The 26,393-nt window shown below is 42.7% G+C and overlaps 1 protein-coding gene across 4 annotated transcripts in view; it reads left to right on the top strand.

Annotated features, from left to right (window-relative positions):
• The window catches only part of CAMK1D (calcium/calmodulin dependent protein kinase ID), a 218,390-nt gene that overhangs the window by 172,473 nt on the left and 19,524 nt on the right, over window positions 1–26,393 (top strand). For all 4 annotated transcript variants that reach the window (XM_064703023.1, XM_064703024.1, XM_064703026.1 and 1 more), the window contains exons 4-7: window positions 2,290–2,428; window positions 7,355–7,481; window positions 16,662–16,737; window positions 25,584–25,696. In XM_064703023.1, the coding sequence (XP_064559093.1) occupies window positions 2,290–2,428; window positions 7,355–7,481; window positions 16,662–16,737; window positions 25,584–25,696 (455 nt within the window). The remainder of the gene's footprint in view (window positions 1–2,289; window positions 2,429–7,354; window positions 7,482–16,661; window positions 16,738–25,583; window positions 25,697–26,393) is intronic.

Genomic DNA, 26,393 nt, shown 5'->3' with positions numbered 1-26,393 from the left:
ACGTGATGTAAATTGGTATCTACTAAAGCAGTCATTGCTTGAGTGTAACAAAAGTAACTGTATGAACCTGCAAAACAGCACACACTGCATTTTCATGGGGAAATATGCTGTATTCTGGGATATTAATTACTGTGTGGGCTCAATTTTCAGTGCAATCAATCCACAGGAAACAAAGGGACTGCAAGGGAAATATAAAAAGACAGTCAGCTAATAGGAGCCATATTCAATAAAATTGTATCTGCCTTCAGTGAACAGTGAGAGTGAGGTGAGTCTGTTCTCCCTTCGCAGGGCACAGGATGGGCTGGGCCAAGAGGGGCTTGGAGCAACACTTTGTGTATTTGCACATATATAATGGATGTATAAATATGTATATGTGAGAAATACGACCCCTGTTTTGAGAAACTAGGAAAGAATTAGTGATTTATTTCAGGCTGCTGGTGGACTTCAGACCCTGGGTGAACTTCACCTTTCCTGCAGTTTCAATATAGTGCCAGTATGTCAGTAAGCTGTTTGTTTTGTTTGCCTAGCACTTAATAGAAGGATTATCTGGTTTCTTTCTTTCAAGGTTTCCAAGGTTGCTTTTCATTTCCAAAGCTGAATATGTTCAGTTTTAGTGGTAGCATTCTCTCCCATTCAGGCTCCAAACTTCCCTGGGAAGTGACTTCATGTTATTATTCCAGCAGATTATTGCCTGGAGTGGCTGAATTACCTAGTGTTTGTGTAATGGCAAGCTCTCAGTCCATATGCATTTAATGACTGTAATCATTTGTTATTTTCCCTTTATTAGGTTTGTTTTTAAAGAAAGTTTTACTGTGCTATTTATGATATGCTAAGTGGTGCAACTTGCTGAAGAAACATTTCGCATACATTTTATTTTTTAATAGGTTTTGCTTGCTAAAATGGAAATCTTTTATTTACCCTAGTAGGGCAGTATTTTGCTGACAGTTTTATTATTTCAATTACTCAAACATTTCTTTCCTCTTTTGTTTCCTCAGATACTCCTCCAGGGAGTTTTAATGTGCTATTTTTTATTTAAAATTGGGTTCAGAACGTGTTATTTCTAGCAAGGCAGGGGAAAAGTGCAGTACAGCAGACATTAAATAGTGGGATGTCAAGGTTTTATTTTCTTTCCTCTTTGAGTTGTGGGATCCTTTCCTCATTTGTGTCATCTGGTGATGAATTGCACTGATAATCTGTGTTCCTCATCAATAACTGTCTCCTACCAGTGCCAGGCAGAGGCTGTGCTCTGCCTAAAGAGCTTGTGGCTGCAGATAAATGGGTATGCATGTGTGAGTAAAGGAGGGGACCTCTGAGAGCATTTAAAATTGTCAGAGGTGCAGGCTACTTTATTAAAGTAATGCTCTATAGGTAGTGGCAGCAACTCCTGAATGCATTTCACTCACTAGTGGGGAAAGAATGGGAACATTCCTCCAGGGAAACCCCAAGCCTTGGTCAGTGGAGTGAAAAGTGAACCCCAAGGGATCATAAAAGGGGGGAGCTTTACAGCCTGAGTGGGCCAGCACCAGCAGAGGGAACTGCCTATGCGAAGTTCTCTGGGTAGGACAGCATGGAAAGCAGGGTCTGCTGCCCTGGCTCTTGCTGGGATATGTCTGTGATTCCCTCTGCAAGTGCTAGAGAGTCTTTGTCCACTCCCTGATGTGTGATGGGTTTTCCATTATAGCCTGACCAGTCCTTGAAAAAAATCAAACTCAGTTCATAGAACCAGAGAATAAGCTGAGTTGGAAGGGACCCATCAGGATCATTGAGTCCAACTGGCCCTGCACAGGACACCCCAATCACACTCTGTGCCTGAGAGCATTGTCTGAATGACTTTGAGCTCTGTCAGGCCAGGGCTGTGACCACTTCCCTGGAGAGCCTGTTCCAGTGCCCAGCCACCCTCTGGATGAAGAACCTTTTTCTGATATGCAGTTTAAACCTCCCCTGACTCAGCTTCAGGCCATTCCCTCGTGTCCTGATACTGATCACCAGAGAAGTGACCAGTGCCTCTCCCTGCACTGCCCCTCATGAGGATGTTGAAGAGTGGATTGAGGTGTCCCCTCCAGGCTGACCACACCAAGTGACCTCAGCACCTACACATAAAACTCCCCTTCCAGACCCTTCCCCATCCTCATGGCCCTCCTTGGGACGCACTGTGGGGGAGCCCCAGAGCCACAGGCAGATCTCTCTGCCTGCCTGTGTCGAGTGCATGCCCTTGACCACCCTTTAATGATACAGAAAGGGCATTACAAAGCACATCCTCACTCTTGTGCTTCCCGTTGTGTTTTGCAGAGTGTCTGGGGGAGAGCTCTTTGACCGCATTGTGGAGAAGGGCTTCTACACAGAGAAGGACGCCAGCACGCTGATCCGGCAGGTCCTGGACGCTGTGTACTACCTGCACCGCATGGGCATCGTGCACAGGGACCTCAAGGTACAGCCACAGCACCTCTCTGGCCCCTGGGCAGTGCCAGTGGAGGTTGTGTAATTGTGTGAGCCCAACAAACACATCAAGTTTGTTTATTGTGAAGAACAATGGAGGCTGTGGAATTGTGTGTGCCCTGGGACTGGCTGTTCCAGTAAGGCTGTACCACAGGAGACATGCTTCAAAGCCTCCTGGAAACCTCCCTCCCAAGGATCCCCCTGATGGGAGATCCCTAAAAAGTTCTCTGCCAGTATGGAGAAACAAACAGGATTTCTGGTTTTTTTAGTCTTCAGGTTGCTGCTTATTTTTTTCTTATCAGAAGTTCAGCACATCATCTACATATCAGATTTAGTGTACAGAGAAAAGGCACCAAAAGTCACAAGACACACAGGTTCAAGGTCTTTTAAAGCTATTTTGTCCAATTAACTCTCCAATTAACCTACTTTATTTCTACCTTTCTACCAATACCTATTTATTTGTCTGTTCATGCAACATCTGAATTTTGGTTCTTTGTCACCAATCACTCTGTGCGTTCAATACTGCAGAAAATGGAGTAGATGAAGAACAAGAAGGAGATCAAACAATGCCCAAAATCCTCCATCTTGTCTTCTATCGACCTCCATACTAAAACCCCAAAACTCTTGAGTTTTTCACCCTGTGATAAACTACACTACTGTCTATTTCACACACTAGTAGATTCCAATTAATCCCAAAGTCTTGGAAGCTTTCTCCATGGACTAAACTTAAAAGCAGTGTTCTCCTGGGGATCAGGACTTCTCAGGACAGGCAGAGAAATATTCCCTGTGCCCTGGGTTCCAATGCCCATGGAATTGGTTTCAATGAGGACTCTGCAGTCAGGGCAGTTACAGTGGGAGGTTTGCATGTTTGATGTGAGGAAAAGCCATTAAGACCCAAAATATTACATTAAGGCAGAAACGCCATTATTGTATTTGCAGGGAATGCCCCAATGAAGGCAGGAATGATGCATCTGACTCCATGTTCTCTGAAGGTTAATTTATTACTTTACAATACTGTTATATTAAAGAATGCTATACTTTACTAAAGAATACAGAAAGTATACTTACTGAATGTTAAAAAGATAATAATGAAAACTCCTGACTCTCTCCAGAATCCCAACACAGCTTGGCCTGATTTGCCGATGAGTAAAAACAACTCACATGAAACCAATGAAACAATCACCTGTGGGTAAACAATCTCCAAACACATTCCACATGAGCACAACACAGGAGAAGCAAATGAGATAAGAATTGTTTTCCTTTTCTCTGAGGCTTCTCAGCTTCCCAGCAGAAAAGTTCTGGGTGAAGGGATTTTTTCAGAGAATGTGTATGCCACACCCCATCTCAGCTGAAGTTTGTTCACTGCTAGAAAGAATTTTGCAGGTTTGCTGCACTAGATTTACTTAATAGTAACTGGTAACGATAGTGGGGGAAAGTTGAGCTTCCTATCATGATTTCCTATCATTTGAAGCAGTGTTTTTGCTCACAGCAAGGGTTCTTCTAAGGACCATTGTGTGCCAGTGTGATATTTAGATTATTTTCCTTTCAGCTGCATGATATTGTCACATCTAAACCTCTCAGCTTTTCAGGTATTAAAACTCCCTAAATGTTGTTGTTTTATTGTTTTCTTCCAGTATCTTTAGTGCCATTAAGACAAGCAGAAAGGCTTGGATTTGATGGCACTTTAATGTTTTAAAAAATAAGTTAGCAGAAGATACTAGAAAAATACACAAATTTCAAAAGAAAACCGTGGGTTCAGCTCCCGAGCTGGTTAATTCTGCCAAAGTTTACTGCCAGAAATGAAGACTTCAGTGATGGAAATAACATCTCTGGGTGTATTTTGGAGGGATGCTCCAAACAGGAGTTTCCTTGGATGTTGAGGCAGAGCTTGTATTTTTCCTCTGTGAAGAGAGTGGAATTTGGCTACATGTTATGAGCCTTATATAAGCCTTATAAGAAGGTTTAATGAACACTAATAGAGTCAAGAGGCTCTGCACTGCAGTCCAGACAGTCCCAAATAATGGGTTTCCTGTAAGGAGGCACTGGTTAGGCTTCCATCTCCTGCAGTCTCCACATTTTGCTCTCAGCTCCTGTTCATTTCCTGCCCTTATGCTGAAGTACATAGAAACATTCTTATATTTATAAGAGCTCCAAAGAATTGCAGTATGGAAGTGCTGTATTTTAACATGACTATCTTGCTCCCAAATTCAACTTTTAGGTAACAACTTCAGGCTTTTTTCTGCCACCAGCATTTTTGGAGTGGGGTCCAAGACCTCTTAATTCAGATATTCCATTGTACAAGGTCTTGTTATTCTTGTATTTATAATCTAAAGCAGGTTATACCTCTCATTTTAAAAAATAATCTTATTTTAAAGTTCCTGTAATAAAATATGAGGTCTGGTGATTTGGGAATTAAATTCATGTACAGATTACTTTCAGAGTTTATGTAAGGCCAAGCTGAATTTAGATCAACCTCCTCCAGTGGTATTTTGTAGCTAAGAGTAGCTCTTTTTCTCTTTCTCTCTTTTGTTTGCAGATTTTTGTCAATATCATGTCAATTGTCAAAATGACTCATAAAATGCAGTATATGAGGAACACCTGCTGTGAATTTCTGTTAGCAAAAACATACCACGATGAGAAAAACAGGGATATAATAAGACTTTTTATGATTTCAAAATATCAAAATAAGTGTAAGGTTTAAAATGAAACTCTGGGAAAGAATCCACTCTACAAAAACACAACCCATGAAGCATCCATAACAATTATTTATTGTAATTATGTGTTTACTCAGATACCAAAATAGGACCTGCTGCAGTTGGTAAAAGCAGGTCTGGGCTCCAAGTCTCTAATCTAAGTAAAGCAAGAGCAGATCAGAAGCAATGGCAGCAGGTGATGTCTGGGGGAACTCCAGGATGCACAAAAGGAGTGGAAGCTCAAGCAGCTCCACTTGGTACAGAGCCACCTTGTTAAGGGTTTTTGAATTAACAGAATTCTTTTAAACAAGTTTGACTTTTAAATGTAAGGGTTTCTTGGCCTTACTAAATGTGAGTATGTCGGAACCTGAGGTGAGTTATTAGAAATTGTTAGGAAATAACTGCTTTTCCCTTAATTCCAAGTCTACCACCTCTCCTCAGCAGATCACAAGAGCTGTAGTAAAAATTAGGAGTGACTCCAGCCTAGGGCAGAGCATGGCAGGAAACTGTAGTCCCTAAAAGAGTGTCAACACTATAAAGTGCAATTAAAGCACTGGACTTGCGAGTTACCATGAGAAAGAACCATAAATGGTACAACTGCATATTTATTTTTAGGAGCCAAATAATTTCCCTTTTTACCTCAGCCCTGCTGGCCCACAGCTGTGGCTGTGGCTTGCAGATCCTCTCACAGCCATTTTTTGCCATGTTTCCACATGTCCCATGGATCAAGCCATCGCTTGATGCTGGGGCTAAGGAGCAGGAATGGCTTTAACCTCCTGAATGGGGACATCACCTCCAGGACCCCTTCATCCCCCCCTTCCCCAGGGCAGATGGAGAAGGGAATGTGGATTCTGGTGCTGCTAAACTGCAGTTTCTCCTCCTCACAAATCCAAGCTTGGCTGTGCCCCAGAGTCTGAGGATGTTGTGTGGCCACAGCTGCTCCTCACCATTCCCTGGAGCACACAGCAGGGCTGTGTGTCAGCATTTGTGCCAGCTTTGGGTAAAAGACTCCACTGAGGCTATTTAGAAATATTGGGTACCTGTAGGAGGATAGAATATTATAAAATAAAGATAGTGTAGAAAGTAATCTGATCTCTAAGGAGATGCAACTGGATCAATTATCAAAGATTAGGAGCAGGCCTGACTTTAACAGGCCACAGCTGTGACCTATGAGAAGAAGATGCAATAAAAAAATGGGGTGGGTGGTTGAGAAGGGAACTGGAGTCTGTTGGTTGCTTTGTGAAGAAGAAAGAGTCAGTGCTCTGAGGAGCTGTCCATGAGAAGCACCAAGAAGGTTTGGGATTTTTGTGATAAGGAGACAACAGTATGGAACCCCTGCAGTAAGATGACAACAGGTACCTGTCACTTTTACAGGTGAAGACCCCAAAGTCCAAAGCCCATTGTCTCCAGGCTGAGTGCTGCAGGTGTGGATCCTTTCATGGGCCCAGATGTTGAGTAGGGGAGGAGGGGGGCTCTCCCAGCACCCAGCCAGAGCTTTGCTGTACAGCAGCAGCACACTCAGAACACATGGATGCAGGGCTGGCTGGAGCAGATGGAGGCTGGATGGGCTCTCCAAGCTGCCTGACTCTGGTATAAAAAGTCACAGGGCTTTGTGGAATGATCCTTGTTTTCTCTTGCCATAAACAAGTTGCTGTGCTTAGTGCTAGAGCACATTTTTCCTGCAGCATTTTTTCCTAATCAGCTCTAGCTGAAATATCCTTGCTTCAAGTCTGTTAACTGTAAAGGCATTTCCTCTCTCAAAGCAGTTGGCTTCTAGTGGAGAAGATAAAGAAAAATCTCTAATGCTTCCTGTTATTCTTTTTTCAAATACTGTATAAAATCTTTTAGTACACTACCTGGATTTGCTGTATTTACTTGCTTTTAAATGAATCCTTCTGTTTCACCTCTCTGAAGTGAAAATGGATCAGACATATCTCACAAGTAGGGCATGAGCCTTAGGTCTTATTTGAGGTGCCAGAGGAGAATTTTATTGGCCCGAAAAAGTTGCTTCAAGCTCAGGGTGTCAGGGTCTTCCATTTGTTGCCATGCAGGAGTCTGGATAGGATCTCCATGTAGGTTTTAAGCAAAACTCTTTAAACTTAGGGCAACCAAATTGTATTTGTGTATGGTGTGACTAGGGATTGTATAAAAGGTATGCATGGGTCACCAGGTGTTGTTACTGAACCCAAGTATTCAAAACTCCTTTTGCTTATTCTCCTTTCTAGCCTGAGAACCTGCTTTACTACAGCCAGGATGAGGAGTCAAAAATCATGATCAGTGACTTTGGCTTGTCGAAGATGGAGGGTAAAGGAGATGTGATGTCCACAGCCTGTGGCACTCCTGGCTATGTTGGTAAGAGGTTTGTTTATATTTTAGTGAAAATGAAACAGTTCTCATTTTCTGGTGCTGGTACACGGTGCACGTGAGATTTTACAGGTATTTGTTAGAATTTAATGTTTGCTAGAATTTGTTAGAATTTTAATGTTTGTACTTTGTCTTGTGTGCTCTTCTTCTTTAGGGCACAATTCTGTAATCCAGCTCTGGGTTTGTGGGATTCACTTTCATGCTTTCAGCCCTTTGTTGAATGAGTATTCTTAAAGATCCTGCTTTAGCTACACCAGGATCTTGTGAAGAATAGCCTCAAATGTATTGCTCCTGCAAGCACCTAGGAAACCAAGAAGCTTTACCTAATGAAATGTATTACTTTAATCATAAAGAATAGCGTTTGCCAGATTCCTCTGATAGAAGACAATAAAACCAAAGAGCTGCATTTATTCAGATCTGTTCAGTAATCCTCTGTTACAATCACGTTAAGTTACTGACTCAGATGTTAAAATGCAACAGCTCTTTAGATCCTTCCTGGACAGTGTCAAATTGTTTTCTGTCATTTATTCTTTGCTCTTCTGTCCATTTGGTAGTGATTGTACAGGGCTACCTATTAGCAGCATGTTTACCAGCAGCCTCTGAAAACAGTTTAAGTAGCTGAAAGTGAACATTAGAGGGCAGGTGGTGATGAGGTCTGTTTGAGCAAACACATTTAAAAGCTCCCTTTGTGTACAAGACATCCAGCAAGCTTGTGCCTCCTGCTGCACCAGGATCATCAGCTGAGGTGGGGAAATTAAACTCTGGGGTATCCATGAAATCCATGAAAGTGACAGTGGATAGATTTCTCTCAGATCTTTCCAGCAGGAAAGACTGGATGTTTTCCAGCTGTCAGAAGCTCTTTTTACTTTGCAGCTGCCACCTCACCTCTTTTCATAGCTCTGATGATATCATGGTACAACAGCTCAGATGAGGTGATTATGACACAGTGATACAGATTTGTCACAGGTACTTTTTATGGGCATTATCTTCACACTGTGCAGACACACTCTATCCCAATAAAATCAGGAAAAGGAACAGATTTCTGTGCTTTTCCCATCAATGTTTTATTTTAAGACATGGGCCAGGATGCAGTCTGAGTAGCAGTCTTGTGTAATCACACCAGACTGGAAATCTTCTTTCAGAGCAGTGGCAGGAATTGAGCTGAGACAGCAATTTTCATAACTTTTGCTGTCAGCTCTTCTGTCCCTATCAAACATGTTTTATTTTGCTCTGGAATGGGCACTGACTAGAATGAGTCTTAAGGCACAGGAAAGCTGAGATGATGTTTGCTGAAGTGCTGGTGAAAATGAGGGAGTGACTCTGCTTGGTCTGAGAGATCTCATGCAGCCTCTCATCATAGCAAGTTTGCTCATGTAAATAGCAATTTTGGAGAGGAAGCCCTTGGAGCCTGTGACAGGAGCTGTAGTGCTTTGAGAGATGTTTGAGAGCTCTCATTACCCATGGTCTGGCCTCTGAAGGCTGCACAAGTGCCCCCAGGCTTGTTGTTACCTTGCTGAACACAGGATTTACTCATCCTGGTTCAAGAGGTCATGGCCACTTATTTCTGAAGTGCTGACAGGACTTTCCCCCTCCTTCACAAAGAAAACAGCTTTAAATATTTGTTCTATTTCTTTTTCTTTCTTTTTCTTCTTTTTTCCTGCACAGGATGCAGCCCCTCTTTTGTGCTGTACCTTTTTTTTGTTTTAATGTCATAGGTTGCTCACACAACATTTCCAAGCTCAGAATGTTTTTGTTGCTGGTCACTGTGGTGATGCCCACAATGGCCCTCCTTGAGTGTTACACCTGATGTTGTGGGTTCTGCACAGGTGCTCTGCAACTTGCCCACATCCAAAAGCTTTCATGTTTTCCAGTGTCACTCCAGCTTGCAGCACCTGCCAAGAGCCCTCAAATCAATGGAAATCATTCCTCCCAATGGCACAGCACGGATAAACTCCTCAGCCTGGCTGGGGCAGACAAATGCCACAGCCCCAGCCCATCAAGTGCCCTGTCTGCCACCTCCATTTGTGTTTTGCCTTTTCTTTCCCACTTATTTTACCTCAGGTTAAGTAGCACTCAGAGATCCATCACTTAAAACAAATTTCCTGGTGCTTTTCTTCTGAGATAGGCAGAACACCTCAAGATTTTCTAAACTGTTTATTTTTATCAGTTTAACCACTTTGCTTTTAAATAGCTGGAAGATGTTTAGGCACATATCCCATGTCAAAGGCACCCAGGGCTCTGTTAAGAAGTCATTGGCATCTGCTACAATTTATACTTCATCTCCAGAAGTGGATCCAGTCAGATTCCACTTTGCAAAGCACTGGACAAGCTTCTGACTCAGAAGCAAATCTGATCTTAACTCATGTCTGCTGCCCAAGTATTTGCAAGTATGCTAGCCCCTTGTCATTTCTGTCTAATTTCCTTGATCAGGATATCATTTCAACTCCTTGTGCTTCATTTTTTATCTCAACTTTTCTTATTTTCATCTGCAAAGAACAGTAGTATCTATGACATTAAATGCCTGTTTATGTGGTCTGGAAATTTATTGAGTAAGAAAAGTGTGTAATTATAATTAAATCCCTCAACAAATATCAGTTTTCTTTCTGAAAATCAAAATATCACTTTTCAAATTGGACTGTATCTGAAATGTGCATGGCCAATGGGGCATTAGGACTTCAACTTTTAAAGCTCTGCATTGCAGATTAAATTACTGTCAAGAGTTCTGAGTTCTTATTTTTTCAGGAGTTTTGTCAGAGATTTTGGCCCTGTGATGAAAAGCTGATGGTTCAGATAATTTAACCCAATTATCTGAGCCACTTTTGTTAAGAGGCCAATCTAAATGTTTGCTTACTGAAAAGGGGATCTGACAATACAGCCTCTTCTAAGAAGGTCTTGCATTTTCTTATTGCTTACCATTCTTATCCCCATTTCTTATGGAAAGAGTCTGGGACTAGACTGATGAACTGACTAGTTTGATGAGCTGGGATTTGACACCCAACTTCTAGATAGCAGCTGAATTGGGAAAGGTGAGGCAAGGCGAGCCTTGTGTGGCTCATTTCACCCCAAATGAGGTGTGAGGAGTGACCTGCTTGGGTCTGAACGGTGAAAAATGCCAATCTCTTGGTTTTAAAATTTTAAAAGTTTAAGAGTAATAAAATGGTTATAAAAATAATAATACAATTAGAGTAATAACAATTTGGACAATTTGAATTAGGACAATATGAGAGAATAAAAACAAAGAGTTACGAATGTCCAGGTACCTTTTCTGGGCAAAACGAGCCCGAAAAAGGACACACCTTAACAAAGGATTAACCCTTAAAAACAACAGCCTGTTCCATATTCATACACCTCATACATGGTGCATAAATTCCATTCAAATACAGGATTCTGTCTGGTCATCATCAGCTTCTTCCTCTGAATCCTAACAGTGCCTTCAAGGTGGGACGAAGTTCATTTCTTCTGATAAGAGAGCAATAAATTCTTTTTCTCTGAAAGATTCAGGTGTCCTGTGGCTGCTGTCTTGCTGCAAGTCCTTTCTTTAAAAAAAGTATCCTACATAGCATAGTTTCTATTTTAACATTTTGTTATAACCTAAAACTATATTTAACACACTACTTAAGAGAATTAACACAGCATAACTTTCTAACACAACACATATAATATTCATTTTAATATCTGAGAAAAGCCAAACATGCATTTTTCACATGAGCCCATTGTCCAATGTGGAAAAGAAGTGGTGTTTTCAAAACCCTGTTATGTGTGTGATTATGGGCAAGATGCCAAGAAGCCATTGGTGATTTATAATTTTAAACATCATAGATTTGGGCTGGTCAGCTCTTGGACTTATTATATAACTGAGTTTTGGTGTAAGAGCTGTTCAAACCTGCCTGAGAATTAGCCATCCCTGAGGTGTGTCCAGCTGGACACCCACCAGGAGGTGACTCCAGTCACTCAGCAAATTCTTCTGAAGAGATTTTGGATGTTTGGGAATTAGGTCTCACTAAATGGCTTTCCATGAGAAATAGGCCCTCAAAAGCTTTGGTTATTTCTGCAGATGGAACTTAGATCTCAAGACACTTGAAAAGTTATTAAAAAAATCTTAGAAAGCCTGTCTGAGGCAATCTGCTCTCGTTTTGCAGAAACACTGAATTATGAGCTGTGTTTGTGGCTGACTAATATGTTAATCCTACTGAGATTTTAAATTCTTGCTCTGAGTCCCAATTCTCTTCAAGTAAAATTTCTTGTACTGCCTTGCCATACAAATTTGGCTGGATTCTGGATGTGTGGCTGGTCCTGGTATACTCCACTTCACTCCCTGTTTTCGTTTTCTGTAGTGCTTTTATCAAAGGTCATTTCACAGCTCTCATCTCTGCTCTGCCATAAATCCAGCAGTTTCAGATCTCACCAAAGCCACCTGTTCCTCTCAGCCCTGTGCAAGACTACAGCATTTAAGTAAGGAATAGATTTCCATGTTGGATTTTAACCTATTTGGTATCCTTTGAATCAAAGGCTGGAAAATATTCAATAAGCCTTCAGAATATCATTATTAGCCATAAACTACTTCAGGAGCCTTTAGGCAGTACCATGAGTAATCAAGTAAAAATATAGCATGGAAATCACTCTGAACAGGGTTTGCTCAGGCAGAAGCACCTGACAGGGCAATTTCTCAGCTCTGTTGCCAAATCCTGACAAAGACTTGTGTTACCCTCTGCTAAGCATAAACTGCATTATTACCCATGGCAGATATCTAAATCTGACTCAGCAACATGAAATAAGAATGACCGGAGCACAGAAAGTCAGCAACACTGCACTGAAATCCTGCTCTCCTTCAGAAAAACCCTCAAACTTCACAGCCTTGGCTGACCAGAACAAGATGAACATTGGAGGAATGTGTAAAAAAATGAAATAAGTTGTTTTCACCCCAGGATTCAGTGGAAGAAGAACTCTGGTCTTGTGGTGAAGCTGCTTCATGTGCATCTCAGCCTGTTTGCACTGTGAGGAGGGTACTTTGCAGGTTTTTGTCTTCAGGAAAGGAGCTGGGTTGGCCCTTTGTGTGAAGAACAGGCTTAAAGTATCAGAGCAATCCCCATGACCTGAGCTCTTTGCAGGAACATGGATTGCAGTTTTTGGCATCCAGCAGCTGCATTTTTAGGGGGTTTATTAGCATAGCTGTGCTCTCTGAGAGTAATGGCTTAGTGTTCTGAAAGGGCTCCAAATGTTCTGGTCTGCACCTTTTCTTAAAACCTCCATTTGAAACAAGACTTAGAATTTTTTCTCTTATTAAAAGCAAAATATAACTCAACCAAAAGAAGCTAACTGTAAGACAGCAGGGGAAGAACATCTTCGTGTACCTGAGGATTGCTGCTGAGGATTGTTTTGTTTTGTTGGCCAATTAGGTCCAAGCTGTGTCTTGACTGTCTCAGAATGTCAGGGGTTTTTCTTTAGTATCTTTAGTATAGTGCTTGAAACAAGCCTTCAAACTTTTTCTCTTATTAAAAGCAAAACATAAAAAAAAAAATAAAGCCAACTATAAGACAGCAGAATCATCTGGAGAAGCACATCTTAATGTATCTGAAGGTGGAATGCCTTGTACCTGGCACTGTGGCAATGCTGATTCAGCCTGAAGCACCTTCCTGGATGTGAAGGAAGGGTCCAGGTTTGCTCCGTTGGGTGTGACTGTGGCCACAGCTCTCTTCACAGAGGGCAGCAGGCACAACTCCCCAAGGATTTTTCCTGGGAAGGCAGTGAGAAGCACAGAGAGAAGAAGATAGAACAATTCTTATCTCTCTTCAGTGCTCCTGTTGTTTTGCACCTGTGGAATGTGTTATGGAGATTGTTTACCCAAAGTGATTTGTCAATTGGATTCTGCTGAGGGTTGTTTTGTTTCCTTGGCCAGTTGGGTCCAAGCTGTGTCCTGACTGTCTGAGACAGTCATGGGTTTTTCTTTAGTATCTTTTGTATAGTATAGTTGTAGTATAGTATTAATGTAATATAGTATTATATATAGTATATATACGACTATATTACATTATATTTATAATATTTCTATATATAAAATATATATTTATATATTATATTTTATTATTATATGTATTATATATTACATATATATGTATATATTTATACATATTATATGTCTTCTATATGATATTATTTTGTTATTATATATTTTATTGTTATATATTTTTATTTATATAATATATATTTATATATTTTAAAATATATTGTATTATGTATTTAGTGTTAATAAAGCAATTGTTCAGCATTCTGAGTTATGGAATCAGAGCACACTGTTCCCAGCTCTGGGGGCTCCCTGCATACCATAGGTGGCCACTGCTTATGGTTTGAGCCCAGAGTGATTCCCTGGGGATATGTGACAGTGGAAGCCATTGCTCAGCTGGCATCTCCCCAGCTCCAGAAATGGGAGATTCGGCTTTCCCCTTCTCCTTTCTGCTGTTTTGTCTCCCCAGCCGTCTGTGTTGATCCTTTAGTGCTGTCAGCTCCTGGATTTTCTTCGTTGTGTCTCCTGCTCTTGCCTCTTGGCACTGATCTGCCTTCATTCCTGAGAGCTTCCCTGACTTGTTTTTCAGCTCATTAAATATTTCCGTTTCTCTGTACATCAGAGACAGATGATGCTGTGTCCTCCTGTTCCTCTCTGCTTATTGGAACAAAAATCAAAAGCAGCCATTTGGCCTTAAAAGAAGTATTTAAACCTCCTACCTTTCTTTGTTAATGCTTACCCTGTGTTGTTCTTACCTGTTTCAAAGCTGCCATCCAGAGCAGCAGCCATCAGTGCTCTTCACTCCTTCAAAACAGAGAGAAATGCCCCAGCACAGCTTTGATGTGTTAAGAGGGAAAATCTTTATATAGTTCACATCCCTCATCTCAGAATTGTTTTCTGTTATGTTAATGTGGCATATCTGTATAATGTCAGGAGCTCACTGGTGCTCAGCAGCAATTTGCATAATATTTTCTTTAGGAGCTATGAAATGTGTAATGTTTACCAATCTTGAAAGTTATGTAAACAGGCACAGACAAAGGCAGAAGAGAATGTGAATAAAATACTGGGAATTTGGAAGGGCTGGAGAGTCGGGAGACATCTAAGCACATAAAGACAGGAGAAAATTAACTCCCTTCGTTCTCATATTTTGTCACAAAATTTGATTACAAGAGATGGAACAAAACAGGAAACTGTCTCATTTCTTATGCAGTGGTCCCAGTTTCCAGTTCACATTCAGTGGTTCCAATTTGCTGAATTACTTGAAAATTGGAGAAGTATTTAACCTGTGCTGCAGATTGGGACATATTCCAGTCTTCAAGAGTCTTCATAATGTGGTTGGCACTTATAATTTTACCCACATTCCCCTGAATTTTCTTCAGTTCTGGAACGTGTCCCTGGTGAAATATAACCCATTTCCATCATTGTTCTGCTTGTGGAAATGCAGATGCCCTCACCTGCCTTGTGCCCTCTCTTCCTCCAGTCCCCCCTATGAGCCCTCATGCCACAGCATTGGAAAGTCTTTTTTTTATTCTCATTATCTCTTCTTGTTCCATACCTTGCTGGCAGTATTTACCTTGGGTTTTTTTTTTTTTGGTTGGCTTGTCTGGATTAAGAAGATAAGACTTTAAAAAGTCCTACCAGTAGAGCAGAGGATAGATAGCTACTAAAAGTGAGGTTCAAGCTTTAATATATCTCTGTGTTTCACAATTTGTTTTTTGCTCTTCTTCAAGTAACTAAGTGCTTTGGAGCTGGTGAGACTCCCAGCAGAGGAAGGTGTGACTCCCAAGAAATATTTTTGTTGGGATTTGTCACTTCATTACTTTTTTCCAGCATTTGAACTCCAAATTACTCAAAGGAAATACTGTACTTTTTAAAACCCAGTATGGCAAGTCTGCTTTAGAAATGCCACAATTAGTGATTTCTTGCATTATTGTGGATGTTTTGCTTTGAAAAAGGCAAAAGCTTCTTTACATGAAAAAGATTAGGGTCACAGAGGTTTAAAATTTAGGTTTAAGCATTTGCACTGCAAGGTCTCAACAGGGACCCAAACAAAAAAATACATCTTTTAAAGTCTCAGTAGTACAAGATAGTAAAGCAGATCCACAAGGAGTTTAAATAAATTCCCAGGCTCTTGCTTCGAGCAAAATTTAGGCTATAATGGTTGTATAGAGGCAGGAGGCTCAGTTCCTTTGTGCACATGTCCAGTTCCTGCAGCTTTTCATTTCTCCCTCTGAGCTGTCTGTGTTCCCAGAGGCAGAAGGACAACTGGCTCCCTCTGACTCTGACATCCAGCAGGCTTTGGGAGGCAGCTGCTGCAAGAAGTGGTGGCTGCTCTCCTTCCTCTCCTGCAGATGTAGGTTATCTCCTCCCTGACTCTCTGCCCTTTCTGAGCTGCCTCTGGAGCTGCCCTCTCTGGCAGAGCAGAGCTGTGATGCTGTCAGGGAGAATCTGCATCTCTGCACCGCTGCAAAGCTCGGCCTCATTTCCCTCCTAAACAGGGAGGTGATGGGCCTCTGCCTCTCACGCATTTTTCTGTGCTTTGTTTTGTTTTCTGTGCCTGGAGACAAAAAAAAAAAAAAAAATTGTGAATTTGCTCTACTTTCAGAGTCATCCTTTCTTGTGAGAATATGACCTTCAAAAACCTCAGGACACATTTGCAAACACAAGGATCTGGTGTTTGCAGGGGTCCCAGGATGAGGGAAGAGATGAGAATGTTGACTCCATGTTTCAGAAGGCTGATTTGTTATTTAATGATATATATTATGTTAAAAGAAAATTATATATTAAAAGTATACTAAAAGAATAGATTTCATCAGAAGGCTAGCAAGGAATAGAAAGGAATGGGATGATAAAAGCTTTTGACTCTCAGAGTCCAAGCCACGTGACTGTGATTGGCCATTAATTAGAAACAACCAACATGGACCAATCAAAGATGTACCTGTTGCATTCCACAGCAGCAGATAATTATTGTTTTTCTTTTCCTCTGAGGCTTCTCAGGAGAAAAATCCTGGCAAAGGGATATTTCAGAAAATACCATGGCTACACAAGGGTTATGTGTGGAGAGCAAAACAAGGTCTTGGGGGTCTCCAAGTCTCAGAGTCCTACCTTTTTGCCATATTCAAATGTCTGGCCTTATAACACATGCTTGTTTGGCTTTTTATTTTCAGCTCCTGAAGTGCTGGCCCAGAAGCCCTACAGCAAAGCCGTGGACTGCTGGTCCATCGGGGTCATCGCCTACATCCTGTGAGTACCACTGGAGTCCCCAGTGCTGGCACCTGCAGCTTGCTGTCCCACCATGGAGTTACCTGCTCAGCCTGGGGCAAAGTAACTCACCCCTGACACTTGTGATGCAGGGTAGAATGTACCCTGGACACCTCCTCTCAGGTGTCTGTGGTTGAGGTGACTTCTGAGGTATTAGAAAGTATTTTTTCCCAGCCTCACAACCAAAGAAAAAGTCAAGATTTGTCAGTTTTGCTTTTCAAGGTTGTTTATTTTTTCTTATTTATTACATTCTTTCTCTGACCTGCTGAGTGAGATATGTCCAGCAGGTTGAGTTGTGGCACAGCACCTGCCCTTGGGGTGGTGTTATCTTTTTATACTAAGAACTACATGTATTTTATTTACACTAATTTTCCAATGCTTTTTACCTATGTTAGACAGTCTATTTTTATTTTAAACCAATCAAAAAGTGTTACTAGCACAGCAGAAGATGGAGGATAAGAAGAAGGACAGGACACACCCAGATTTTTTTATTTTGCCTCTTGAAGCCCATTCTAAAACCGCAAAATTCTACTTTTTCACCCTGTGACAAATTAACTATCATTCTACTCAGACTCTTGTGGCTTGTAGTTCTTCACACAAAGTTGGTAGTTTTTTCCATGGACTGAAATTGAAGGCACAGGTGTTTTTGACTCCGTGCCAGGGTCTCGAGTCATCCAGGGCAGCCAGAGGAATGTCCTGGGTCCTGACAACCTCCCCGCTGCATAAAGGCTGAAATTTGAGCAAAAGTGGTAGGAAATGAACTAGTACCCTTCAGCTGTCCAAATCCTTGCTCTCATCAGAACTACACTGTGTGCAGTAATGTGGGCTTGTGACATTATTGAAGTTATTGTTGTACCCTGCTCAGATTAGCTTTGAGAAGAAACCAATCTGGCTGTGTCCACTGAGCTGCCACAGAAACAAATGTCTTTTCCTGACAGCATTAGCACTGTTTTATTTTTTTTCACTTTTCCCTTTTACACAACTGTCACAACTGTTATACAAGACTGAAGGAAAAAGCAGCTCCAATAAGGCACAGCATTAAAGCATTCCTACTTTGTTCCCTTTTTCCTTATGCAGACATTTCATGGCTTGTCAACATGAATAACTTTTTGATGGTGCTGTAGAACTATTTTTGCTGGGACATACCTCATTGCTGTGCTATCCTCTCTGTACAATGTTCATTCTTTACATTTGCTTTACATTTGCATTACATTAGCATAATTTATATGCTCCCCAAAACAAGGAGGTTTTATATTAAATAGTATAGGAAGGTGGCTTGGTTTGTTGCACATGTGTTTATTTATTGAAACCAAAATCCTGTCTGAAAACATTAGTTTTATGACTGTCTATTTTGAAAACTTGTTGAGTACAAAACTTACATGGGAATGGATTTCTCTTGGAGCAGCCATCAATAGCAGGATGCAAAAAGCTTTTGCTAAACAAAGCAAAAATCAACAGTGCTTTGACTTTTGTTCAAAGCCCACTGGGACCTACTACAGCAGTGAGGAAGAGCACAGACAAGCCAAAATACCTTGAAGGCTGCTTCACAAACCATTCCTTAGTGCTCTTTTAGATGAGGATGCTGTGTGTGCTGACTCAAAGTTACCTTTTTCCACAAGCAAATCTGATCATGGTAGTCCTAAGGGTTGGGATTTTTGACATTGTCAGTCCTTGCCAGCCCTGGCAGGACACAGTTGGATTTTTCTGATGCTCTTTTAGGACTTAGCTGAGTACCAGCTTCAGGGAGTGGGAAAAGGAGAATGCAGGTTGGAGATAGCACCACTCTGCCTCACATCCAGGCTCAGCTGGTGCCTGGGTTCAGTTTATTGCTAAGTATCCACCATGAAAATGTGTCCATCTGCAGCCTAGGGGAGCGCTGGGAGCTGATGGTTGTGGCTGCCTGGAGATAAACCTGGCTCTGCTTTCCTGCAGGTTGTCAGTCCCATGTGTCCATGGCTCATGCACCAAAGGCAGACCTGTGCCCTTATTTCACTTGTTGCTGGGGAATAGGGGTGAGACGCTGCTGGGCAATGTGTCCCCCACACCCACTTTATGAGCACTGCTTCAACAGGTGGAAGATTTTAATCTCCTCCATAATCTTTCCCCCTTCCTACAGCAAGGCTGCTCTTTCTGCAAGGTTCAGCTCTGTTTCCTGCTCTGTTTTCCAAATCAGCATGTGCGCAGCTTGTTGGGCAAATTTAAATTCCCTATTCACTACACAGGGAATTCCCAGCCCAGAAGGCTTAAATCATCTCAGTAAGAATGAGCCTCTATGAATTCCTGTTTGCAGGACAAGGAAGCCTTTTCAGACTTTCTGTGCTTCAGGTAATAAGGTCTTGATTTGTATTTTGTACAGCCCAAATAAGTGGCAATAACACATGGCTGTAGAAGGAGCCTGTTAATGTCTTTGCCAGATTGTTACAGCTTGGGTGGGATTGGGTCTGAGACCAAACTAGCTCTTTCAATGTGTAAGCCACATCCTCCAGCTCCTGTGGCAGTGAGCAGCACTCTTGGGCTCCCTTTGGTCAGCCCCCCACAGCCCCTGGCATCAGGGGCCCTGTGCACTCCCAGGTCACTGGGCACCCCAGCCCAGCCTGAGTGGATGCAAACAGCCATTTCACCAGGGTGGGCTGTTCAGTTGCCTAAATTTGGACATTTAGGGCCATGCTGGGGGGTCCAGGGCAGCCACATGGGTTTGGAAAATATAATACATTGCAGAGCCCTTCCATCTGCAGAGGCAGATGGATCCAAGCCTGGGACCATGGGGCAGGTCAAACAGCACCAGATGCTCATGCTGAGGTGACTGGATCACACCCTGCTCCCTGCTAAGAGCCCCGCTCCCACAGTGTGGATTCATCTGCTTTTGGTACATTTACATCACTCTCCAACCTCCCTTGATCCCTCTCTGCTGAGTGCAATGTGATCTGAGAAACCCAGCCCACACCTCACATGTCCTAGCCTTGGTCTGGATCTCATCCTTGCTTCCAGGAATAGCCAGAAGCTGCAGATGTGGTGTCTTAAGAAAGTGAATGCCTGGAATGCAGTAAAAGGAGAGGGAGGAGGCGGGTCCTTCCCTAAGCTGGAGGGAATTGTCCCTGGTGGGGTGTCTGGTACAGCCAGTGATGGGCACAGGTTGAACAGGCAGCTTTGTGGCCTCAGCAGTGCCACACCATCAGAGGCAGCAGCACCAGCTCCCAGAGTGACATGGCACTGAGATGCCACAAGGACCTGGTGAAATGCTGGGAGTTATTAGCTGAGCAGGAGTTATTAGCCCCAATATGTAGCTGCACCCATTTGGATTTGCCATTTCCAGCTCCACAGTCAGCACAGCTGGAGTCACTTGCACATGCCCAAACCAGCTGGAGATGCATTTTTACATATGGCAATCCAAGCACCACGTCCTGCTTCATCTCCTCACCTCTCCCACAGATCCTCACTGCCACTCTGGACAGACTGTTGTCATTTAAGAAGATGGAAACTCAAAGGAAACCAGCACAAAATCAGGCATAAATTAAAGATGCTTTGAGCTAATATTACTACAAGTGGTTTGAGTGCCTCCAGACCTGAGCTCAGTCTCACTGGAGAGCCCTCAGTTCATGACACTGGAAGAACAAACTGTTTCTGAGGCACTGATGCTGTGGAGAAATATTTGTTTCCGTGATCTGCAAGGATGTCTTGGGACAGAATAATTCTGTTTCAGTGCCAGTCTCCAATGCTTCTCCTTAATGACAGCCAGATTGCACAGGCTACACCAATGGAGTTTTTATCAAAACCTGTTTTGCATGAGAAGTCATTATTCACAAAAACTAATTTTAGAGCCTGAAATTTCCTGTTATTCCAGTTGCATTATTTCTCAATTTGAAACAGTCTCACTGTTGAGCCTGGCCTTCTACTTATCACAAGGTAGTTTTGATCATGTGTCCAGCTCTAAAATATAAAGCAGAAGAAGAGCAAGAGACTTCACTGGATTCCCAGCAGCTGGATTTGGGGCCTTTCTGGGTCAGATAAGGGATTACAAAAGCTTGGGGAAAATACTGATCACATGCATACTTTATATAGAGAAGATTAGGTTAATTTATGCAAAAAATAGAAAATCATGTTTTGAAGCTGGAAAAGAACCTGGGGGCACAGAATGCTCTGCCTCAGCTCCTGGTTATTCATAGTTTTCTGCAATAGGTCAAACACATTTTTTCTTGAATTTTCTTCTGTTTCCAGTCACTGTTTGGACAGAGATTTACTGGTTTGTTGTGGTTTATAAAAAATTACCTATCTGGAGATAAATCTTGGATCAAACTTTCACACTTTGCTGCTGAACTGCTTTTGACTCTCAAGTAGATGTGCATGAATCATCAGTGCTGTTTGTATGGAAGGATTAACCAGGGACAGTGCAAAGTATTTTGTGCCAAAAGAAGTTTCCACCATCACCTAGGAGTCATCCATTGGGAAAAAGTGGTCAGTCATCTTTCCTGCTTGCTTAAGGAAAAAAGTGAGGAATAACTTACTTGCTCAGCCCTGGAAGGAGAATCAAGGTGGCAGAGGACACAGGCATTTTGGGTTGCTCAGGGAAACTCAGTTAACATTGGGAAAACAGCCCCAAATGATCATTCCTCATTGCTTGCTTCTTGATTTGTGTGTGATCCCCTCTGCTGATGTGTCCTTGTCCACAGCTTTGTGGGGCACCAGTGTCAGCCAATATGAGGGACTGTTCCCAAAATACACAGAAGAAATACATGTGTTTAATCCCTATAAATAGCACTTGGATGACTCCCCACACCATTCATCTCAGGTATTTGAGCAGCTACTGAATTCTTTATTGTCATCTAACTGTAAAATTGTTTTTAAAACTAACCCTGGGGCCTCTTGTGTTACAGACTGGACACTGACCATGTGAATTGTTTAGCCTTTAGTATCATCCCCAGTATGTAATGGGATCTGCAGGGGTTTGCTTCCTCTGCCTGGTGAAGACAAAATGTTCCTGCTATTCCTCTTGTGCTCTCAGGATCACCTTTAAAAATTACTTCTGGAAATGTCTTTCTCTTGTACATCCACCTGTGTTCTTCTTATCTGCATCCCATTGTTTTTAAGGCAAGACTGGGAATAGGAGTTTAGGGGAAAATCTGTTGCTTATGTGATAAGGTTGTTAAAAAATTCTGAAAACCTTTTATTTGGTGAAACTGCAAGAAAATGATGACAACTAATAGCTGCCTGAAACTCCCCCAGGACAGTGCTGGAGTTTTTCACATTGAAGACAGAAGGGTTATTTTTGCATTTCTGCATATCTGAAGAAAAGCAGCAGAACCTCTGATAGTGAGGTCATTTTATTCACACAGAAATGTCCCAGCAGATGGAAATGAAGTCGGTGGGATTTTGATTCTGTAAGAATTAACCAAAAAACTCATTATGGACTTTGGAAAGTGGCCCAGTTGCTGGAAGTCCAGCAAGATTTCCTCCAGCCATAAAATTCAAGATAGGCTGATTTGCTGGGGCTTTCCCATCCCTTCTGCAAAGCCAATAATGTTAAACCTTAAGTTACACTAAAACTCCCTAAGCTCTGTTTTTAAGGGAAAGGACAGCAAAGCTGTACATAAAATAGTTGTATTTTGGCTCTCAACCCATCAGGGTGCCCCAATGTTCCCCTCCCACATTCCACCTCTTGTGCCCTACAGGGCTTGCTCCCTTCTCCCTTGCTTTCTGCTGTAGATCCTCATTGATTTGCCTCCCAGAGGAACATCCTTGCATCCCCCTGTGCATCCCATCCCTGGCCAAGCCAGGATCAGCCCCTGGGCTCACTCAGCTCTCAGGTGAGGGCTGATCTGGGGGGATCTCCCTGCCCATGACCTGTAGCAGCAATGAATACTTCTCATCCTCTTCCTAGCAAGAGAAAAGCTTTGCCAAAATAGGCTTTTATCTGCCCTGTGCCCAGCTCCTGGCAGTTCTGGTGCCCTCCTGCATGACCCTGTCTCTCCTTGTGCATCCACATGGGCTGCAGTGACCTCCTGGACACAGAGGCTGATTCCCCAGCCCTGTACATACTCCAGCCATGCAAGATTTTAATCTCCCCCATAATCTGAAGACTCTGGAGAGGCTGGAGTTCTTGCAGGGACTCATATCTCTGTGCTCCCCCTTTGCAGGGTTGTTGCCCTCCAGCTCTGTGCTGCTTAGCACTTCACTCCCACCTTTTGCTGCCACAAGTGTGCATAAATCACAGCAGTCCCAACTTGTGCTCTTGTACCTCTGCCAAGGTAATTAGTACAGTGCACATTTGAAGAGAGTTATTTCTCTCTCCAGAGCAGCCTGCCAGTGCCCCAGCATGCACAGCACTGTCTGCTTGCCTTCAAATGCTTTATCAGAGCACTTTGGCTTTGTCTAAAGAAAGTGCTGAGGAAGGCAAGAAATTAATGAAGGGCTGTCAGGCTCCTTAAATGCAGCTCTCTGAGTCTCACAGGGAGGAGGGGACAGAGCAATGTCTTCAAGTGGATCCTTTTTTTCTTCTTTCTTTTTTCCTTTTTTCTTTTTTCTTTTCTCTTTTTTTCTTTTTCCTTTTTCCTTTTTTCTTTTTTCTTTTTTAATTTTTTTTCTTTTTTCTTCTTTTTTCTTCCTTGTCTTTTTTTTTTCTTTTTTTTTCTTTTTCTCTTTTTTTTTTCTTTTTCATTTTCTCCAACCTGGGTATCTCTACCCCGGTGCTCATCCTGCCAGTTGCAGCACTGCTGTTGTCAGCTCCATCATTTCCCCTCAGTAAAGCATCCAAAATCTTGAGGGTTGTGACAAAAGAGGAGGAAAGAGAAAATCTGTTCATGTGCATCCCATCCCAAGACTGTGGGATGTGAGCACTGATAATTATTACACTAAAACAAGTAATTTATAATTTCTTCACAGATACCAGTAGAGCTAGACACTGATTGTGGATCCAATCTCTTCATTAAGCCACCAGATGTTTTTCCTCTGTTGTCTGTGTACATAGTGGCTTTTTGGCATTTGCTAAATTTAGTATTTTAGGGACTCTTCTCGTACACCACCTGCACCATGGGGGTTCCAACAGGAGCGCCCAGCCCCAGGCACCAGCAGGTGCCCATGAAATGGGTACACAGTCCTGCTCTGGACATAGACACTTGTCTGGCAGGAGGTTCTCTTCCTCCTTAGATAAGGGCATTCATCCTGTGGCACACAAATGAGGACTGGCTCATCTCTCTGAGATAAAGAGAGAGATTTCTGGTTCAGCTGAACCACAGTGGGTTCATCATCATGCTGCAAATGTCAGTGGAGTTCTCCCGGGTCAGCGTGGCCGTGACGCAGATCAACATCTCAGGATTTAAATTATTTATCAAGCACACTGCCTCTTCAGAGCTAACAAAACATTGCTCCTTTCACCCTCAAGTTTTGAGTTGGTTCAAATAACCTCCAGGGCAGCCGGCTGCCTTTGGGTTATAAATAACTCAAGTATTCATTTCTTGCAGTTTCTGCTGCTGTTTCTGAGCTAGATCTACAGTCTGTTTGTAATTGCTCTCTCCAATTAAATGCTTTACTGAGGCTGATTGACTCAGAGTTTAAAAAAAACTGTAGGAAAAATATCGTTTCAATACCAGCAAAGCATGTGGAAGAATGATTTAGACCACAGATCAGTGATAAGAGGAAAAAAATGTATCATCTCTACACAGAGGCAGGAAGGGCTGTTTAACTGTGAGCAGGATGGGTTTGCTAAAACCTTGGTCCAGCTTCAGACATAAATCTGGCACTTTGCAACACTGGGGTTAAAACTTGAAGAAGGGCTGTCTCTGCTGGCATGTCTGTGCAGAGTGGGACAGAATCCTGCCTGCAGCACCAGCTGGGTGTGAGGGATCTCTGACACATGAGTTTTATCACTGCACTTGTTTAATGCAGTGCTAGATGTGCTTTTCCCACATCCAGCCCTGCCTCAGCATTGTGGCTGTCCTGGTCTGCAGCACTGGGAGGGTGCACCCTGAATGGATTAGCTCAAACCAGGCAAATAATGCTCAATGTCCTGCTTGGTTTTCTTTCCTTTTTTTTTTTTTTTTTTTTTTTTTGTTTGTTTTTTTTTTTTTTTTTTTTTTTTTTTTTTGTTTTTGTTTTTGTTTTGTTTTGTTTTGTTTTGGTTTTTTGGGCTAGGTTTTCTGAGAAGTCTGACTATAACCACTGAGAACCAGGACAGGACTGTTGTCAGCCTCAGGCAAGGCAGGCAATTGGATGTCCTCAGCAAAATGACCTGCAGGAGTGAGAAAGGGAGAGGCTGTCCCTGTGTCTGCAGCAGCACCAGGGCCCTGTGCAGCCCTTGCAAGCTCTGCTGCAGAGGTGCATGGGCTCCTGGGCATCCTCCTCACTGTGCCAGGGGACACAGAGCCCAGCACATCCTGCAGGTGCATTGTGCCCTCTGCCTGAAAGCTCTGCAGGGCTCCTTGCTCTGCCCTGCACCAGGACCTCTGGATGTGCTGGGGGGTTAGAGGGGCTGATGCTCTGTGCATGTAGGGTTTAGCTCATGAAATCTCCTCTTAGGAGAGGATGGCAGGGGTCATGTCGGTGTAATAAAACCATTCCTCTGGTTAAACACTCAAAAGCATGCAGAGAGAGGCCAGGATATCTGAGGGATCAACAGCACCAGGCTTCCAGGCAGAATTCTGCCTTCTCCAGGGCAGTGCCAATCTCCAGAAATGGCTTTCCATATTCCTGAAGAAACTTCTCTCATGGGAGCACTTGCCTGCTTGAAAATTTACTGGGACAAGAGTTTCTCCTTCTTCTCCCTCCCTCCTTCCTTCTTACCTTCTGGGCAGAGATGGCACCAGTGGTCACCTCTCTCTTTTCCTGCTCTCCACCAGGCTCTGTGGATATCCCCCTTTCTATGATGAAAACGACTCCAAGCTCTTTGAGCAGATCCTTAAGGCAGAGTATGAGTTTGACTCTCCATACTGGGATGACATCTCAGAGTCTGGTAAGTAGCTACTGCTCTTTAAATTTAAATGCAACAACCATGCATGCAACTGTGCCTATTGCATGCATCCCCCCGGGCATGAAATGCACCCTGCATCATGTGCAAAGATCCTTTTGACTGAACACCAGTGGGAATGTGCATTCCAGTGGGAATGTGCATTTCTTTTGGCTCAAATAGTCATGGGAGTTTGTTTCTGCAGCAGACAAATTAGGTCTATCAGTCACACAAAAAGCACTAAAACATAGCTCAAACAGCAGATAAAGATGGCAGAAGACTGTCCCAAGAAGAAAAAGCAGCTTAATTTCTTCATTGTGTCCTAATGAAAAGCAGATTGTTAATGTGCCATTAATAATAATGTGGCAAATGAGTTTGGCTCTGTTGCTGACACTCCACTGCAGTTCCAAAGCAAGTCCTCAGTCTGTGCAGCAAAAAGTCAAGAAATGAATGGCTTGCAAATGAGGCAGGTGAGCAGATCCAGACACTGGAAGGACTGTCCGTGTGGGTGATGTTCCCCATCCAGTGCAGAGGACATGTAACCCATAGTACCCACCTGCCCCTGCTCCAGTGAGCCTGGCAGTGGGGCAGATACCCCACATGTGTTACAGGCAGGTGTTCCAAGGGCTTCTGGCTCCAGTGTGGGTCTGTGTCTAGGGGTGACAGCAGGGGACATTCAGCCTTGCACCTGCATGTGTCCCTG

The sequence above is a fragment of the Zonotrichia leucophrys genome, chromosome 1A (genome assembly GCF_028769735.1).
Source record: "Zonotrichia leucophrys gambelii isolate GWCS_2022_RI chromosome 1A, RI_Zleu_2.0, whole genome shotgun sequence".
NCBI classification, from domain to species: domain Eukaryota; kingdom Metazoa; phylum Chordata; class Aves; order Passeriformes; family Passerellidae; genus Zonotrichia; species Zonotrichia leucophrys.
The sequence above is the reverse complement of the archived record's forward strand: the minus strand, read 5'-3'. Positions and strand labels throughout refer to the sequence as shown.